General features: G+C 42.7%; 1 protein-coding gene across 1 annotated transcript in view; it reads left to right on the top strand.

Annotated features, from left to right (window-relative positions):
* Window positions 1-21233, top strand: part of EGFL6 (EGF like domain multiple 6) — a 439195-nt gene that overhangs the window by 282752 nt on the left and 135210 nt on the right. Inside the window, exon 8 of the mRNA XM_085622499.1 lies at window positions 10589-10942. Coding sequence (XP_085478625.1) covers window positions 10589-10942 — 354 coding nt within the window. The remainder of the gene's footprint in view (window positions 1-10588; window positions 10943-21233) is intronic.

The following is a 21233-nucleotide window of genomic DNA, read 5'->3' as shown; positions in this document are numbered from 1 at the left end:
AAGAGAGTTAGCCAGAGTAAAGTGCAAACGAAAGAAGAAAACAGGAGAAGCCAGAAGAGCGTATAGTTGCGTTTTGTAAGATGTGATAGGGGATCTATAAAGATGAAGACATGCAACGATATAAGAGATGCGGGCACCTGGAGGACAAGCAAGAATAAACGGAGAAAATATGAAAGAAGGTGAAAAGTGTGGGGAAAATCACCTTGGGTAAAGTGGTTACAGGGACCCTCGCTGTAATTAAACGATTCTGCAGCCGTAGCATTTTCTGCACAATTATGGTTTTGACACATTCCTCACTTAATTGATCATCTACTGCAGAAATGGCAGATTTTAACAAAAATAAAATGTTGTTTCTAGCTCAGACGGATCAAAAGTTACCACAAATCTGGTGACGTGATGTAGTGCAGTGTAAGGCCTTTAGCAAAGACTGACTGGTCATATTTCATATGCTTACTGCTTTATTTGGGTATTAACCTTGTACTAACAAGGCCAAACCTTTGCTCAGTGTGAACAAAATGATGAAGTAATACAGTCACAAAATGTGCTGCATTACGCTGCATGATTAGCCTTGTCTTGCCACATAATTTAGTCATCCCTGCTGCATAATTTGGTCCTCCGCTGTTGCATAATTCCAGCAGCCCTGCTTACAAGTTAAGGTAAACTGTGAACAGATGAGTTCTTGAATGCTTTTCTGAAATTGAGGAAGGTATTCCAGAAACCTAGGTTCCTTGGGTGAGAAGTTCCAGAGAGCAGGGTCCACACCCTACAATGTCTGAGTTGCTACTAGGTGGAATGTAAGTGTCTTTGGGGCATATGTATCAAGCGATTTTGTATTCGCAAACGCTGCGATTAGCAAGAAAACAGCGTTTGCGAATACAAAATCGCAAAACGCGATGTATGAGCCTTTTTCGCATCGCACAAATAAGGAATCGCTAATATTGCGATTCCTTAATTTTGCGTAAGCATTTAAGGAATCGCAAATTGCGATTCCTTAAATGTTATGTAACAAGCACCCAAGTTGTGCGATTTCTCCTTAAGAAATTGCAAATTACCACCAACTTCAAGTTGGTGGTATTTTACGAATTCTTTCAAAAATGCACTTTTTGGCATTTTTCTAGGTGCCATGTGGCGCACATTCATGCCCTTATGGCATGTATGTGCGCCATATCCGCACACATGCTCATTTCAGGGGTGCATCAGGGTGTCATCATGACATCCTTGCACCTTTGAAATTATTCTGAATTTGCGATTAGCAAATTGCGAATCGCAATTTGAGAATGACTTCCTATTCATTCCTAAGGGCCTCCTGGCCCATAGGAATGAATGGGAAGGTATTCCTTAATTGCGATTTCGCAATTTGCTAATCGCAATTAAGGAATATTAAGAATTCGCTAAATATGTGCAAATTTTTAAATACATCCCGTTTTGCAATTCTCAAATAGCGATTCTCAAAAAATCGCTATTTGAGAATCGCAAATACGGTTTTTGATACATATGCCCCTTTGTTACTAGTCTATGCACTTCATTGTCCATATGTTTTTATTATCTTCTGAGATTTTCGAGTAAGGTACTGAGGGGCATATTTACATGAAACTGGCGGAGCGTGGTGTTACGCCAAAATTGGTACCCCTGCACTGCGATAGTATCAAAATGCAGGGATGCTGCGCACCCCTGCGTTACCCCTATGCTGGCGCTAAATAAGCTGCCTAGCTTCAGCGCAGGCACCCTAGCGCTGCAGGGGCAATTGTTTGTGCAGGAAGATACACCTTCCTGCACATAAACAATCTTTACTGGCGATTTGCACTATGTGTGCTGCAGAATTTTGACTGCTTAAGGCCAGTTATTCCCTGGCGGTATTTTTGGTGCTGCATCATATCTTGTACATATGGGGCAGCATCAAAAAGCAATGGGTGTTGTGGCGGAACGCCCACTGCAACCGTAGCCTGAAAGGGGCTCGCAATGGGTATCGCAGTGGGCATTCCGCCTCAACACCCATTGCACACTCCTTTCATGCCAAGTGCTGCGTGATCAGGGGCATTCTTTACAAGGAGATGTTAAGCCACGCTAAGTGGCTTAATGCCACCTTGTAAATAAGGCGAAGGAGTTAATGCCACCAGAGCTTTGGAAAAAGTGATGTTCTGGTGGCATTAACTTCCTGTAAATATGCCCCTAGATCTGCTGCAGTTGGTGATGTAGAGATATGAAAGTAGCACAGGCCACCTTGAATTTGATTGTGACTTTTAAAGGAAGTTAGTGAAGTTCCCTAAGAGCAGGACTGCTGTGAACATATTTTTAGTTGCTGAGACAAATCTGCCTACCAAGTGAAGCAATGCTTTGATGGATGTCAGGTGGCCTTTGTGATAACTGTTGGGTAGTCTTCCCAAAGTCAATGGCGGACATGGTAAGTGATTGACCTATTAGTCGAAGATGTTTCACTGCTTATGCACTCTGCCTTGCCTTTGGAGGGTCTGAGTGAACACCTGGGGGAAGAGAGGGGCAGTATGTGAGATTAGCTCTCTGTGGGTTTGTTCCTTGGGATCCGTGGGGCACTCCATAACCCGTCCTAAAAGCACCATCAGGGTGCAGACTGTTTGCCGCTTGCTACATGATACAGTTAGGACACCCCCTCTCCCCTCATGGCCTTATTTTCCCCATGCACCTGCATCTTTAAAATCACCTATAGTACTGCAGGTTTACCATTAAAGTCAATGACATGTTAATATTACCCAATTTTATGGGACCAGGAAGGATGAAAGGCTGAGTGGACTAGATTGATTTTCAAACTCAGGTCCTGCAAGTTACAAGCAAATGTCAGAATTAAGAGGTCTATTCACAAATAGGAGCACACAAGGTAGCACTCTTTTACGCACGCTTACATGCCAATATGTATTAACCCAAAACGTCTAAAATAGAAATAAAATAGGAATATTCCAGAATGATTCTTATGCAATTACTACACATAGAAAGGACTGTGCCCTCTTTTCACTTTTATTAATAGGGAGTTGGACATTTCAGGATCGATTCACAAAGGCATATAAGAGTAGTACCACTTCCCATACTCATAAACAATTTTGTGAATTGACCCATACGTGTCTAAACTACTCTGTCATCTTTTTGCCTTAAGTACCTTATCTCACTCATGCATTCTTTCAGCTATCCCTTGTTGCTATTTTACTCTACATTTGGTTGAACAAAAACAGAGGGGGAGAACAGTTTACGCGTTGTGCCTGCAGGGAAGGAGGGGGTGTAAATTATACACCTCGGACATGCTGTGAAAATACTTTGAGATAGCCCTGCTCACCGACCTACTCGAACATTTTAGAATTTTTGGCTGTGTACATGTCCAATGGTTTCCAGCTGAGGAGACACAAATCACAGGTAAGTTCGTGCATGTGAGTGTAGGATCTGTTGTGTATGCACATGCAATGAGCCCCCTTAGGGATACAAAGTGACTCCAGTCATGTCAGTTCAAATCACTGCTCTTTACTGCAGGTGAGTTTTGGCGGACGGATACTCCAGCTACACTTAGATGCCAGTAGGAAACACTCTGATTGGCTGTTTTAATTTTTTTTTTTTACTTTTTTGGGATGGATAAAGTCACCATCAGCAGTTAATGAACGTTCACGGGACCTTGTATGCATTTATCTTTCTTGTCTCTAGCTTTTATGAACATGATTTTATCTCATATCCCCCAAACTGTGCGATTTTTACCCCCAACCTCAGAAAAATTCACATTGCCATCCCATTACAACCGAGGTTACAGTAGAAAACTTCAAAGCAGAAACTGGAAGCAGATGTTTGAGGTTTACTGCGCACGAGGTCTTGGCTTGGAAATCACCAACTATTTAGTTAATGCCTGCAGTTTTGTGTTACTGATTATAGAAAGGAAATTCACTTGGAAAAAGTCTTTCCGGCTCATTTTTCTTGTCATGTTCTAAAAGGCGAGAGTGAACCACATCAGTGGAGTTTTACAGCGTATCTGTTCTTAGCGCCGCAATGAAGAAGAAAGATCCTTTTCAGAACGTGGCACTACGCCTAAGTTTACAGACGGGTCAGGCTGTGTTGGAAACAGAGTGCTGGCTGTCAAAGAGAGAAAAGGAAAAAATATTCAGGTCGATTGCATCTGATGCCATTTTGACGGCTCGCAATTTTTTAAAACCCACCATTGAGTGAAAGTGGAAAATTCTATATTAATGCAAATATATGTGTAATATTATGTTACACCAAGTATAGGTAGCCACTGGGAAGTTTAAAACTCACAAAGTCAACTGGAATGACATCATTGACTCTACACTGACCAAACAAAAGTATGAGTCTGATTATTCAATGTCATTTTGCGATCGCAAACCTTCACGTCACAAAATCACAGAGTTTGCGACCACAAACGTAATTTTTTTAAACTTTACTAACCCCATTTTATGATTTGGTTTTGTGACCCATTGCGAAACACAATTATAGGTTGGTCAACCTCAAGGGGAGGAGGAAGAGGTCCACATTTTCAATTTCTCCTCCTCCTTCTGATGTATTTCCAAACGATAAACTTTTAAGGAACACAGGTAATTTAAAAAAAAAAAAAAAAAACTCAAATTTGGAAATGCAAACACAGGGATGGTGGTCTGCTGATGCTTGCAGTTTACCCTCCCTCTGTCGGCAGCCAAGCGACCACCTAATTAATATTCCATAGGCAGGTCGTTCTATGACTCTCCGAGACTGGAGATTTTGCAATGTCAGATTGCAGAATCAGAGGCAGGACTCAAAACATTGTTGTACGATGAGCAACCTGTCTCTTAGCACATCAAGGCCTATACTCCTACAGCCTAACTGCACTGCAGCTAATAATGCATTTTGTGGCTGTCTGGGCGCTGCTTACTTTTTTACAAAAATCTTTATTGCGAACGCAAAGAAGTATCCTGATAATAAACACATATTATCACAAGGCGCAAACAAACAGCTACCAAAAGTGTCAAAAGAATGAGAATACTTTAAAATATCAAAAGACAGATTGGGCAAGTCAAAGAGGCTGCATGTAACCACAAACAGGAAGGATTTGCTTTTACCACTAAAGTGGAGCCCTATCAACTGAGCTTCAGCTTAAAGCTCATAACTTCATAAGCACAAAAATAATAGTAACTCAAGATACAAGTACTTTTGTTTCAACAGAGAGAAGAAACAAACTTCAACTTCCCTTCTTGACACATTTCTTTATTGTCTATATTTCTACATGTGGAGTGACAGCATATTATTGACTCTGGATAAGTGTGATAACCTAGTTAAATAAATCGGAGTATAGAGCAAACCCTCTAATGCAGGCTGTGCTTTTCAGAATGAGGCTGCCCGTGGCACACGCAGTGTGCCCATATAAAAGGGCGGCCAGCTTACTGCTGCTTTACGGCACAGTTCCACGCTCTAGTCGTGGGAACCCTCGGGGAGTCCCCCAAAGTCTGGTGCTGAAGCCACGTCACTCCCGGCGCACAGAGGGTAGGGGCAAGGTAATTATACCTGTCCCCACCCACTGCCCTTCCTCTTTGTTCCTCCTGGTCACGCCGTCTCCCTCCCTACCGCATACCCGGCATGCTGGCTGGAGGGTGCAGCCAAGTAGGGAACATGTTAACATGTTAATTTGTGTTGCAGGCGGAGTTACATGGTGATCTGGAGGCTGATTGGTACATAGAGGTACCTTATTATGGAGCAAAACAGGGGTGCTCTATACCAAACCCCAGGAGTCTTTATGGCAAGACCCTCGAAGAAAATGTCGGTGCCCCGCTAGTCCTTCGGGCAGTTGTAAGCCCGAGCAAGCGGGGGCTTGCCTTGCAACGCTCCGCCCCTAAAAAGGTGTGAGCAAGGTCATGGACTGGAGGTCCACAGTAATTAACGGGTCAAAATCCCCCAGGTGGGTGGTGGCGTCTACTGGGTTGGCCAAGGTGCAGTTTGGCTCATCAGGCGGGCAGGGCAGCTTAGGTCACTCACCGCTGCCTACCCTTGGATCGTCTATAAGTTAACTCACCACTTACTCATACTTCTTGTATGAAATAAACCTGCCGTAAACTGCTTTCCAACAAACCTGTTTTGTGTGATTATTAATTGTAGTGCATGCTGTATTCATCATGCGTGGTGTAGGTTGCCTATATCGGCACTATATATGAGAGCATGCAACAATCGAGAACATTAAAAAAAGCATTTAGGGAAACCAAAGGGACATAATCTTCATTTAATAGAGAGGTTGGAAATTATGGATAAAACTGAGCCTAATTGCAGAATAGAAAGGTTCTGGACAGGTGTCAAATGCAGCAGTCCACCTACACCAGGTGCAGTGAAAAATGCACAGTGGCAAAATAACTTTCCACAGGTTGCAGTTAAATCCATTGGTCCGCTTTACATACCTATGGCTTTTGCATAAGTGCAAAAAAGATTCGGCATACAGATATCTTTGAGATACATTTATTCCTTATCCTCCCCAATTAAAAAAGTTGTTCTAGACTGTCCACCATGTGAGGAGTCCTCTGCTTAGAACATCCAAACCTCAAACACAATTTGCACATAGTCCAGACCTGGATATCCAATGGTTACCTGAAGCTCAACTCAACCAAGACCCAATTCCTTTTATTTGCCATGAAAAACCACCAAGAAACAATACCAGCCTGGGTCAATGACATAAAACATGTTGGCTTTGAATCTTACTGAATGCTAAGTCACTTGGATTGACCCTGGACGCCAACCTCACCCACAAAGAACACATTGACAAAAAATACAAAGATGGCCTGTTGCTAACGTGCCTTCTGAAGAAAGTGAAACAGTTTCATCCCCAAAGCACTTCTGACTGCTGTTCAAGTTCTCATACTCTTGCGTCTGGATGGCGGTGACGCCCTGCTCCATTTCCTCAATACTCCTCACTGGCATCCTTTAAGAGCATCCAACATGCTGCAGTGCATCTCATCCATCGTCTGAAGTAATATGGTCACATGACCCCCATCCTGATGGAACTTCATTGGCTCCCCTTGGCAGCCTGGGCCATCCTCAAACTGCAGCCATCACGACTAGTGCCACACTTATCCTGCAGACAATCTTGCCACGCCCAGAGCCAGGACACCAACAGACTACAGAGTACAAAGTGTAAAAAAAAGATAGCATGCTTTTTCCATCTATGCACATGGAATCTGGAACAACATCCCTGTATTGATAAGGACCACCTCAACAAAAGAACACTGCATCACAATGCATTAAGAGTCCACAAACCAGCTACTTCTCCTCTTAATCATTGACTTTATACTTCTCTTTGATCATGTACAATGCTCCGCTGCATTTTGGATAGGTTTGCATTATAAAAATACCATAGATTCATAGAAGATAGTCGATTTTGAGGTCTTACAGTCAATGAAATTCAATTAATGAGTCGTAGTGAAGATCCAAATTCCCCTTAACTATACTTCACAAATTAAATAAACAAGAAGGGCAAATACATGCATAGATACAGGACATCAACTGGGAATCCATTGACGCCATTTGTGAAACGTGCGTCCAAATTCCTTGCAACATGAAGCTGATTTTCTCATCTTTCAAGTCCTTTCCAGCTAGATAAAAGTCGATCTGGAGCTCTCAAAAATTTTAATTTCATATTTCTCTGAACCAAAAAGAAAATTGCTGGACTCTCCATTCTATGGGCATTATTCACTCATGACAGTTCAAGCTTTCACATTCTGGTAACCTTGCAATAGTGCCATGTGGATTTGTGGTCCTAAAAAATGTTTCTGCAGCTTTTGTATGTTCTAGACTATTCTCTATAGACTTTTTCACCAAATGACATTAGATGTCAAGATCATTTCAAGAATGTGAAAAATAAGCTGTTAACATGCACCAAACAGTAAAAGTATGAATTTCTAAAGATTACTTTGATTGCACATCAAAATGTTTAAAGTTAGAAACACTGGGGCCTCACTACAGTAATTGGTTGTTTTTTAGGTCTCGCCTGACCCAGCGCATGCGCTGGTCTGGCGAGACTTATTGAGAGGGCTCCAAAAAGTGCTACCAGGCCAGCCTAGAGCTACAGTGCATGTGCGCAGGTGCGCGCGCCGCTTTTACCGCAATTACTTTCACTTTCGCGGCCGCACGGCCGCCTTGATGTTTGATCGCGATCACTTTCACTTTCAAGGCCGCTTGGCATAGCCAATAGGTCTCGCTTTTGGGACCTTATAAGTATTTAGTTATGCAACTGTTGCATGGCTAAACACTTATAAGGTCCCAAAGGCGAGACCTATTGGCTATGCCAATACTTGTTTGACTATGTGCGGGAAATTCCAATGAGACTAAGATATTTCTCAGTCAGAAAAAGGGAAAATACAACCTGCCTTTGAAAACCATTCCACAATTTAGCCTGATTGCCTTCAGTGATGAAATTAACATCATTGTTAAGTGATGTTTTCATTACAGGAAATAGATTGTATACAACAGGCAGCTTGATCACCAAAGTAGAGATCAGTTGTTGTATCAACACGATAACCCGCTGTCACTAGTAAAAGTTCAGGCATAGTAAAAAAAGTTGCCGTATGGTTTCTAAGACTGTCCTTTCATTTCCCCTTTTTCTTTGTGAACTGCCATATTATTTGCTGCTGCAGTAAAATATTACTTCCAGGGGCGAAAAGATACAACTGTCATAGCTGCAGAAAATCATTTAAAGAGGAATTCTGACAGTGGTATGTTTTTTCAAACTGACGGTAATAACGACTGGTGAAATTAACCACCAGCAGAAATGGGAACAACAATACCCCAATATTGCCACCCAACCCAATGGTAAGCTCGCTTGATGGCCAAATTAACCATTATTGGTTTTATTTTTGAATGAAGCAAGTAATACTGTAAGTGCAGTCTTGAACATCCCCACCAGTTCACTCCTGTCTCTGAGTGACCATGCTTTTCTGGAACTTCTAGAACCCAAAGATCGGGCACACCTGCTTTCGCCCCACATTTGTTTGCAGACACCTTTTTCCACCAGCATTATAGTGATATAAAGCAGACCTTACTTTTTCCTCAGACATCTAATTGTGTTGAAAATGTATTTTTGTATCTTTATTTACCAGCCATAAAATTTAGAGCAGAAGTCAAACTGCTGCATATAGGATGATAATGGTGCATACACACTGAGCAGAAGTGGAGAGTCAAATAGACCATGGTGATTAATTATAATATGGATCAAGAAACGTTAATGTGCAAACTAACAGAAAGGACAGATGGACAAATTAATTATGCAGATATTTATATATATTTTTTTAAAGTTCTATATTGCAAAAACCAGACTCAGTGAGCACTTTTCACAGAATCAGGTTACCAGAGCAATAGTATAGGTACAATTGATGTATTGGATAACTAATATTGATAATTTTAATAACAACGTGTCAGAGTAATAAAGAATTTGAGGTACATAAGTAAGATAGAGGACCACAGTCCATATAAATATATGTACAGGCAAAATCATTGTGAAGTTAGTGCAGAAAAATTGGGCTAGAAAATCCCAAAATAAGACCTTAACCGGCAGGAAGTGATTTTGGAGAAACCAACCCTTCAGCTCTTTTCAAGGTTTCATAGGTCGAGAAGTTCTGATAGCTGGTGGGATATCCCACGTCTTAGGTGCACCGCCTGAGAAGGCTTCTTTTAGAGTCTTTCATCTTGAATAATAGAATTTCAAGAACACCAGTGTTAGAACTCTAAATAGGTAATTGCCCTCCCAGTATGATCCCTTTATTGGCAAGGTAGTCAGGTTTTCTGGTGATTAATATTTGGTAAGTGAAGTCTCCTCGCTTTGAAGAGGAGCCATTTTAGTGTGAGCACATTGCGGCAATGTCATTGTAAGTTTTCTAGCCTGTAACCAACCTCGCAGCTACGTGGAAGGCTACTTTGAGGGGCCAAGTGTTGTCTGGGGATAGCTACATATAAGTAGATTACTTTTATCTATCCTCGCTGTCACAAGGAATTGGATCATTGTTTGAAATCTTTTTCTAGAATGAATGAATAATTCCTCCTAGTAGTCTACATTGGTACATTGTCCCTCTGGCCAGAAAAATGATTTTAAGTTCAAATATTTGCCGAAGGAAAAGCCCCATTATTTAGAGCTTTCAACAATGAAAGGGCAGCAGTCCAGCAAGGTTAAGTACAATCAGAAATAAAAAAACACAGGAGCAGCAGTATAGTTATTTACAACATTTTAGGTCCATATCTATTAAGTACAGAGCACCTTTCTCTCTGGTGCCATTTCATAATTTTGTGTACTGCTGCTGTGTGGCATTTCCCAATGCAGAACAAATTGTGAATATTTCATAGTCACAAAGTCAGAGATGAAAGAATGTAGCTTTCAATTTAGACAAAGAAATGACATAATCGCCGCAAACCTATTCAGCTCCCAGCATTTGAAAATAGTTGCAGATGGAACTTATATGAAATTTAAGAGACCAGCACACTGTAAACATCTGTTGATTGCTTATTTCATCTGCAATGTTAATTTTTCTCATTAAAAAGCCCTCTGTGGTAGCACAAAAATCAAGTTGCCTGCTAGTGTAAGTGTGATGTAATCCTAACATTTGGCATTGTATTGCTTTTCCAGTTATCCCGGAAAATTCTGTGAAGGAAGGTTCCAGGATATCAGGGTCTGCCAAGGACACTCTGAAGAAATTGCTAGCCCACAAGAAGAGCCTGAAGAAAAATGAGGAGATAAAGAATGTGATTCCTGAGGTTACAGTCACCGCTCCCCCAAAGGTTCGCTTGCAACCTTTCGACTATGAAGATGGGGTCTACATTGGCGGCAACCAGAATCAGAACGAGCTGGAAGCTGAGGACGAAGAAACGGATGAAGAAGAGGAAGAGGAGGAAGGTTTTGTTGATGAGGATGAGGATGAAGACGTGGAAGATATTGAGCTCTACAACACCCAAGAGAAAAAGCTCAGAGGAGATGTTTTTGGTACGTATTTTGTTTTTGTTGAAAGAAAAAACAATAGAGACATCAGGTGGACTGATTAAATTTATGTCCTACTTGATTTGGAAATGTATAATTTATTTACCACAATATTTAATCACGTGACCAAACTTTATCAGATTTTGCTGTTGTTTTAAGGTTGAATATTTGTGATGTATCTGTTATAATTACATGAACATTCAGTGCTCAGAACAGTAAAGGTAGCACATTTTTAACTTAGATTCACAAAATATTATAAGAGATGCTCATTTCAAAGCGTGTTGTGTAGCGACTTCCTTATGACAAGTTCATCCCAAGGAGATGCACCTGGTGGCACCCATCAGATCTCAGACTAATTGCCTCGGTAAATTCTCTACCACCTGTTTCAGTTCGTTTTCTATCGAATTTTGCCTGCTTTAGATAAAGCACATGCGTGAATCATTCATAGTTAGAATGCCTGTGAAATGCAAAGATGTACACGTAATAATATTTACATTTTATTTCTTCTCTGGGAATAATCTGCTAATAATCTGCTAATGTCTGCTAAATGTTTGACACTTTTTACAGTGTTGCCCTTTGCGCTTTTAGATTTAAGGCAACTTCGGGCAACTTGGTGGCAACTCACATCAGTTTTTTTCATGTGCTATTAAATGTAAGCAGACTGTGTGGTTCCCCCCCAAACAGCAAAATATTAAAAAAACATAGAGATGGTCCTAGTATAGGTACTACAAAAAGCGTTTGAGATCCATGAGGTGGGTGGACCAACTTCACATTTTATACCCCTAGGGCCTTCAACAGGGAATCCTTAAAGTTATATACACCAATTTTCACAGACATACACAGTTGGAATTCTGTCACATAATACACTGTTGTTGGTATGCTTCTTCACTCTCTTATTCAGTCTGTGAAAATTCCCCCTCTCTGCTGAATGATACATTGGGTGACCCAAATGTTGACAAGCAATGTAAGCAATCCATTTTCCAAATCACTGTAGCATGATTCGCAAAACAAAGGCTGTTCTCCAAGATTCATTGCAATCTCGCACATCTGACCTGGTTTAGCATTCTGTTCTTTGTAGGAAGAATGGGTTAACCAAATTATGTTAGTTCTGCAAACAGCATTGTTGGATGCATTCTTGAATACCCGAAGGAGGTAAGCAAGACTCAGTTTACCAGAATGCATTAAAACGAGTAAACAACCAATAATTTTGCAACAGTGTCTACAGAAAGTGTCCTTTCTGAATGAAATTAGTAGGCTTATCTATAAAGAAAAGAGTCAAATGAAAGGAAAAAAGGATAGTAATGTCAAAAAAGAAAATAACCATCCTGCCATGGTGCACTTTGTTGTAGCGTACAGTAATGCGAGTCATTTGAGAATGCAACATAAAGACAACTACTTATGTACAACGTTGGCTAAATTATATTGGACCTGAGGAATCCTGCAATAAACTGGTATTGAATGTACAAGGAGAGTACACCATCAACTCAAAGAAACCTGCTCTGAAAATATGGATCAGAAACAGAGAGACAGTATTGCTCAAATTCTGTTCCATATTTGGTACTTTGAGGACGAATAAAAGAGCATGGAATATTCAAATCTGGATTTCCCCAAATTACTGAATGTGCTAAATTTGTAAATTTGATTTTCCAAATTTTTGAAGGTGTTTCTAAAACTACAAACACTTCTCCAAAATCTGGCAAGGATTGTTTCCCTTTTTTATTATTAAAAAAGCAGATGAAAAATACAGCAAACCCTACGATTTTGTTAGAAAAACCTCCCACAACGTTTTGTGCTAGAAATGTAATCAAAAATCAAAACACTACGTTTTGCAATCACCACAAGCTTTGCAACTTCAGATATTGTAATGTATGTAATGTTTGCAAATGTTTCCTCCATACTTACGCTTCTGCACAACCTACAAAAAAGCTATTTCATGTACTGTTCCACATATCTGCAAAAACGCTTGCAGCCACTTGTAAGTGCTGCATTTTAGAAACAACCCTCAGGAGATGGCCATGCCAATGTGAACTGACATCACCTGTAGCCATTTTGTATGAAAGCAACTACCTGATCTGCAGTTCCTGTGCCATTGGTTGTCCATTTTACCACTTATCTACACACACTGAGATTAATTTATCTACCTTTTCTGTATGTTATCGGCCCTTATTAGGTCTCGCCTGACCCAGCGCATGCCCTGGTCTGGCAAGACTTATTGAGAGGGCTCCAAAAAGTGCTACCAGGAAAGCCTAGAGCTACAGTGCATGTGCGCGGGCGCGCGTGCTTGACCGCAATTACTTTCACTTTCGCGGCCGCACGGCCGCTTTGATGTTTGATCGCGATCCCTTTCGCGGCCGCACGGACGCTTGGCATAGCCAATAGGTCTCGCTTTTGGGACCTTATGAGTATTTAGTTATGCAACTGTTGCATGGCTAAACACTTATAAGGTCCCAAAGACGAGACCTATTGGCTATGCCAATGCTTGTTAAACTTGTATTGCTATTGTAAATAATTCTCAATACAATGTATCATGTTGAATTGTGAAACAGAAACTATATTTATACCCCACTTGCCTCACAAAATATGTTTCCATCATTACCTCATGGATACTCATTCATCAAAATGCAAGGGGTAGTGCAAGTAACATCATGCGGCCTTTGACCCCAGAGAACTGACTCCTTGTCCCACCCTTAGCATATCAACCCTGTTTGCTGCTGAAAATTGAGGTGGAAGTTCAAGCAGTGGAACTTCAGAAAATATACAATACTCTTAGATTATTGCCTTCATGACCCCTGCAAGCAGGACAGCAAGGGAAGTGCTAGTGGTACCACAAGGCTCTGTGCACGGCACACAAGGTTCTTCACAATACTGGCCCTGATTTCTTAAAAAAAAACCATCCCAATGCTATACCCCAAGAGAAAAGAAAGCTCCTCTCCACTGCAGCCAAAATGATGGCCACCCCCAGATTTAATAAATCCTGCTGGGGGAGGCGGGGTCAGAATTATCTTATCTGCCACCTGCAAACTGTGGAACCTTGAGACCCTGGTGGGTGAGTAGCTGCCCTTACCAACCCCTGATTGATTGGTTGATGAAACTCTCTGCCCTTTAAGCTTAAAGCACAATCTAAATTGCATCTATTTAGGAAATAGTTAAACAACTCTTCTTTTCGCATGCTCTTCGGTGCATTAGGTTCCTCCTCTAGTCTTGCTGACTGATGCAAGTGCCAAGCCTCCCACGGGCATTCGCGCACTTTCAAAGTCTTTTACTTACTTACAGGGCAAGCAATGGTAGCAGTTACTACTCTGCCCACCTCACATTTATTCCAACTTGCTCAAAAAAATTAAAGTGGAAGACAACCATAATTCTGGAGTAGTTCACATAGTCAGCCCTGTAAAGTGTCACACTACACTCATTACCCAAATGCAAATACGTCAGTTTTGCACTTCATCAGAAGAACTGGTGATTGTAAAGCAAATAAGCTAAGCAACTGAAGCTGAGAGTGATGTTCTTTGTTCATAACCCAACGCAGCCTCTGACCAGTATGTATTTGCCCCGGTGACAGACACTCTCACCATTGACAGTGAGTGACAGGGATGCCTCTCAACAACTCATTATGGTGTGCTGCCTGGCTCAGATGGCCTCTCAGCCACCATTGGATTGCTGATCGCTCCTTCTGAAAATGACTGATTATATTGTACAGCAGGTGCACACAGCGTTGCATGTGTATTCACCATGAAGTGACAGGAGCGAAGTGTCAAGACCACAGATGAAACGGGTATTGGGCTGGCAGTCTCATCCACCCAACAAGACTGTCGGAGGTAGTGTGCTCTGAGGAATTTGGGAAGAACATCCTGAGGTGAGCGAAAGCAGACTCTACCAAAAAGCTGTAGGCAGGTCCAGGTAACACAAGTGCGGGACCAAAGAAAGAACAAGGAAATGGTGGACAGCTCTGTAAAGTAATGGGATGAGGGACCTGTCAGGCTATGATGGGGCAGATTAGGGCAGAGATGTTGTTAAATGTGCTCCTGGGTGAGTTGGAGATAAGACAAGATTGATGCAGGGATTTTTTTGTGATGTTTTGCAGTTTGGAACACCTGGAGCATACAGCAGTCTTTCTGTTCTTTTGATTTTTAAGGTCAAAGATATTGTAGCAATATATCTTGATCGGCACTACGACCACAGCCTGACCCAACCTCTGTGTAGGATCCAAACAGTCCAATCAGTGCAATACTTCCTCTACCACACCCACTCGGGCTGGGGTTTTACCAGTGGCGGCTGGTAACATTTGAAAGTGGTGAGGCGTAACATTATTGTCGTACTGCACTGCGGCGAGCGTGCGCAGCATGCGAGCCCGAACAACCTATGGGGGGGTTTGGGGGGATCTCCCCCCCGAGAACATTTTGAAAAAAGAGTGGACAAACGGTGCATTTTCATGCAAATTTGAGGAAGCAGGATCGGTCACTACACCTCCCCTCACTTCCCACAGCTTTGCTCTTATACCTTCACCCAGCTCCACAGAGACCCCTGCTCACACAGTGGTGTGTCCAAAGTGCTTTCTTCTTGCCCAGCATCATACTCAACTGTCCCACCTGAACACAAAGGAAAACCAGAGACTCAACCCTGGCAGCTTCCCATGACACTGCACACACTCTACAAAGGAAATAAACACTGAAGTACAAAGTTATCGTATATGTAATCCACCCTTTTACCAAAAACACCTGTTCCCTAAATTCCATTTAACGCCCCGTCATACCCTGCAATGATGCAACTAGATGGTGGAGCAGGCGGTATTTAAAAATAAACGACATTGGATACGCCCGTCGGAGCTGTTCAGAAGTCTGGGATACACATTCTAGCAGAAAACCCCCCTCCCGGCACAAGTGTAACCTTTATATCGTAATCGCCACCATTAAAATGCATACAGCAGCTAGAAGCTAAGACAGACCCCGGTAAATTCTTCTGTAAAAGCAGAAATGTTTTTGTGAATGGCTCCCCTAATGTCAGTAATGGACCGTCCTCTCATGTGTACTTGACTCCCTTTTAGCTTTTTCCAATGCTTGTTAAGTTATCCAAGTCAGCTACTAATATGGAAGCAATGCGTGGTTTATATTACCCTGTAGGAAAGGTGCGGAGAGCCCTGCGCATTATCATATTAATCACGGAAGCACCTCGCGGGCCACTATACCTAGTTATTTAGCTCAAGCACGAGCTATAATGCAAAAATACAAACTTACTGCACACAGACAGGAATTGAAGTTTCAAGAAGGGGAAAAAAATAAGAAAAGCTACTGGAGGCTGCGCAGTTGGCGAACACATGTTTGCAGGTGGCTAAAATGGGAATGTGTAACTGCATAGCTGCTTGAGTCCAGCTGAGGTTGTAACAGCGCTATTCATTTTACAACTTCCTGCGCATCAACTGTCTAAACACCACAAGCAAAGTTGTCCCCCAATGAGCTGACTTCTAAAAAAACAACACCTCCGGGTGGAAAGGGTTAGCCTTCCTTATTTTATGACGCCAGCTTTCCACGCATGCATTTGTGTATGTACTAAACATCAAGAAAACACACAATTATGAAACGTGCATTCTGTAGAGATAATCCAGTATTTAGAAGAACCTTCCTTGCGCCTGTAACAAGTCCCACTAATCGATGGAGGCGCGCGGAGTCTTGGTCTGAAGAAAGCAGCATCGTGTTTCACACAGTAGGGTTGGTTCTGCGATATTCTAAATGCTTCACGACATGCACCAGGCACTTACCAGAGTAACAAGAACTGTATACGCTCTCTACATCCTCGAGGTTATACCGGCACCTCCACCTGAGACCGGACCCAAAGCTGTCTCGCTCCTCTGCAGGTGTCCGTCAACGTGACTAATAATGAGGCTTGGAATTCCTGACGGACAAAATGGATGCCTTGGCTAATAAAGGTGCTATTGAACTGAAAGGGCAAACAATGTACAGGAAAGCAATGCACCTGGGATACATGTAGGACATTTGCATGTTTTTAATAACCTAGCCACCAGCCACGGCTGGCATGCTCGCGGGAGGGAGGGGGGGCGCGGGTGTTCGCGGGTGGGGAATAAAAACCGAAAAAATAAAATGTTACGTACCTTACCGCCGGCTACGGCGCCGCCACCGCTCCTGGCTGGTGTAATGGTGGAGTAGGGTCCCACATCTTCCTGCAGGAACAGGAAGCAGGCAGCCTCCCTCCCCTACCCTAAGCCAATCACAACGCTGCAATGGCAGCGTTGTGATTGGTGAGGCGCAGTGGAGAGCGCCCCAGCCTGGTGCCTAATGGGAGGCCATTTTCTCTATGTAGGCTGCATGCAGCCTACATAGAGAAAAAGGGAGAGTGCGCATGACTGGGTTGGTTGGCCCTGGGGCCAACCAAACAGTCAGTACCCACAACAGTGGGCAAGCCACTCCCCCCTGCCCTAGAGCAGGACCACCCACCCGGCCTCCCCAACCAGGCACTTTTGCTTTCTCACAGTGCGAGAAGCAGAAACATAAAATGGTAGTTTTAACATTTTATGTTTCTGCTTCTTGCACTGCGAGAAAGCAGTGAGGTGACGCTCCCACGCCCCTATGGAGGAGCCGCCACTTACTTTACTATGCTCAATGTCCGGCAAGCAAGCCCTGATTGCTGTAAAGGTTCCCACAGCCACCTCCAGGTTCCAGTGTGTCAAGTTCACACTAGGGCAGCAGGACGGGTGCAAACAGAAACTGTGAGACAACTGAGAGATGGCCAAACCTGCCAGCCTGTATGGGATTTCTGTAGGTGGTTTGTGGTGTCTGAGGCGACTTCTGACTTGGCTGATTTGATTTTAAACAAATCAAACCATGTAGGGTAATTGTGCTGCTTCTTATAGCTCCTTAGAGCTGATTGAAGCTTGATACAACTCCTTCGGGTAATTGACGATTGTTACAGCTTGGCACCCATTGATGCTTTTTACAGCGAGAAGCCCTCTAATTCTTGTTAAAGTTGCCTGGTGCCCAATGACGTGTACATGGCCTTGGGTCTTAAAACAAGTGATGTCTGGAGTCATTGATTGGTATGCTGCGTGAGGCATTTGATGCTCTATTGGCCGGGGCCACTAATTAATCTTTTATTATACAACCCTATTCAATATCCATTTCTGGACTACTATTCCAGGGCTCTTCAAGCAGAAAAAGTGTCATTCAAAGTGCTACACTTGAGAAATGAAAATGTCACACATAAGCACACTGCAGATAATGAAATGCCACACGCAGGCAAACTTAACATTTGTGCACAGATAGTGTGTGAACCAGGCCCCTAATTTATCTTTACTCTTTATCCACTTACTTGCAATTCAGTGCTTGAAGTAAACACTCATTCATTTTTTGTAACTCAACAATTTGCATTTATTGAACTACGTTGTTTCCTTTATGACAGATACTTCAGTGCTGGACAGCCTAGCTGCCAGTCCCATTAATCCTTGGCCTTTAACGAATATATTGTGGCAGTATTTATTAGATGCATTCAGAGCCATAAACTCTTCCTTAATAAATGATTTGTGAGGTAGAAAAAATTGCAGTTCTTTGTTGGCCCTGATTAGAACTCTCTCAAATGTTGGCGCAAAAAGTGCACAGTTATTGGGGGGTACTCAATTTGCACCCAATTCTGAATTTGACACCTCAGATTGAATAATTACGTTCAAATAGTGCATTAAATCACCATTTCAGTTTGTGCAAACTGACTTTTGCATAATTCACACCCCTACGCCTCGTTTGATCCTGGTTGTACCTGGTAAAATAGGGAGGTCAAACACGTGTGTCAGTCATTTAATCCCGAGTTTTTTCTGAACATGGGATTACCTCCTGATTTACAACCAAGGTGTTATCTTGTTTTGTTATTTTTGTTAAAACACACATTACACTAGTAAATAACCACACTGCTCCTGTACTTAGAAGTTCCATTTTGTTGCCTGTGCTCCCGGGTGCTACTTTTTCCAGACCTCTCGTAGACAGCTATTCACGATATGCCAAACTCAACTATTCGTAGCAAGTTCCTGCTTGTTCAGTCCTTGCCTTCATCGTCACTCTGCTTTTGGCTCCCAGGGTATATCTTGCTTTGTGGACCATACCCATTCTTGGCTTCACAGTCTTTCACTGCTCTACATTGTACTAGTCCCTCTTCTAGCTCTAGAACAGGTACTGTGACTCTGAACCCTGGTTTAAAATACAGCACCTTGGATCGCTCCTGAGGGCGGCACCAGTCTTGAAAGACCCTCTCCCTGGGTTATAGGCCAGAACCACAAGTGAGGGTCCTATGATGAGGGAGATGGCCTTTAACGATAGGCATTGACTTCGGGAGAAGGGATGTAATGCCATGAGAACAGTTCACCCTCTGAGTTAGAATGCTCTAAATTAAATATGGAGAAGATAATTCTTAGAATTTTGGAGCAGAAGCTGTACACCGTACATTACTGCCCTTCCGCCACTCCATTGTCTTCGGTTGAGAGCTCAACATTCCAATATTCTAGTAAAGTGCTATTTCCCACCCCTGTGGGCAGTAACAGCTGTTAGTTACCCTACCCTGAACTTATGGGCCTGAGCTGCAGGCTGCAACAGCAGCTGTTTGAACAAAAGTCACTGGGCTTTTGACCTCTGTGCCTGCCGCTCCCTTCCTTGTCAAAGTGGAAATGTAAGCATTTTTAATTTTTTTTCTTTAAAAAAAAAAACTTTTGTAAGGTTGTTAAGGCCAAGGCTGGCACAGAGAGAAAGCAGAAAAGCTTTTTTTTCGAGAGCGATTTACATGAGCACCAGTTGCGTTACACAAGGACACATTCCCAGCTTAGTGAATGAACTGCTACTGCAGCCTTCAAATGAACACTGTCATCTTCTGCAGGAGGTGAGTCACAGGTGGGGTGCCATTCACTGGCGCAAAGCTGCCCAAGGAACAGCTAGTAGCCACAGAATGCTGCCTTTGTGGCCCTGAATCATCGGCTATAGCCTGCAAGGTAAACTTTTGAGTTCGGGTGTTAATATAGCCTTATAGCCCGCCATGCTAAGAGCTACTGGGTGCTAAAACCCATTCCATCATTATGAACTCAACGTAAAGGTGAGAGTCAATAACATGATAGCTAGACTGTAATGGCCTGTGTAGCCAGCCGTAGTGGGCCATAATGCTATTAGAACACTGTCCTCCTTCAAAAAATCCCCCTGAGACCTTACATTTAAAAAAGAAACATGGCTCTTGGAAGCTTTCATCTTCCTCCTTTCACACGTCTTTGGGCCCTGTTCTTTGTTCAGTTAGTGCCATCGCCGCACATGCCAAACGCTAAGCGACATGAAGGAACTGCAGGTGCTAGAATAGGGGGGGACGAATCTGCATCCCTAGCATTTCCCCGAGCTCTGCTAAATTGTTTCCCTTTGTTTGTCAAAGCAGAGGGAGAGAGAGAAGGACAGAAGACTTAGCTGACCCTTCTCCCGAGGCTTTGGGCCATGGTGAGTCACGGGATGAGAGAGGAGAGAAGTCTCACAGTTTTCCATCACCCACAGCCTATCTCCCTCACTCCTCTGCTTAGTTCCCCATATCCAGTGGTTAATTTGTTAAAAAATAAGTGCTGGGGCTCTCATCAGGAGGCTGCTTGAACCAGCCCATTTCTCCTGTTAGCGCCGCCTAAAACAGAAACAACTACTAACCATGAAAGTGGGGAGAGGATGTGGTGTAATGGGCAGAGCTGCAGACTTCGAAGCTAGGGAGCCAGGTTCGTGCCTCGGAGTCGGCTCAATATCCTGTGATACTCTGCAAATCACTTAATCTCCCTCTGCCTAACATATATGAATGTGTCCTTAACTTGTCCTCGAAAGCTCCGGTGTTGATGAATAACTGCCGGTGCTGAGCATCGGAAACCACCGGCTCAAATTAAGCACTGCCCATATCTTGAGAAGAGAAAAAAAAGAGGGAGTGTCTGAGGCTTAGTAGGAGAACATTGAAATGTGTTTTGCATTTGACATCCACTAGGGTTTCAAGGGAGCTTCCAATATTCCAGTGTCTTAATATTGATAATGTAGTTCTGCCTTGCTATTAATCCATTATGGAAGATGTATATAATACATGATGGAAAGCTGGCATGGTGTTCAGCCTACTGCTGATGAAACACATGGATGATTACATCTCCCAATCAGCAAAGCAATACTTCAAATCCCATATTACCACATGCATTTTATGTGAAAAGAGTACAAACTTCCCAATCTAATGTATCCTGTACCATTAACTGATCCGGGTCAATCTTCAGGTCAGGTCAATGTTACAATCAAAAAGGAGTCAAAGAGGGAAA

Source organism: Triturus cristatus, chromosome 8 (genome assembly GCF_964204655.1).
Source record: "Triturus cristatus chromosome 8, aTriCri1.1, whole genome shotgun sequence".
NCBI lineage: Eukaryota > Metazoa > Chordata > Amphibia > Caudata > Salamandridae > Triturus > Triturus cristatus.
The sequence above is the reverse complement of the archived record's forward strand: the minus strand, read 5'-3'. Positions and strand labels throughout refer to the sequence as shown.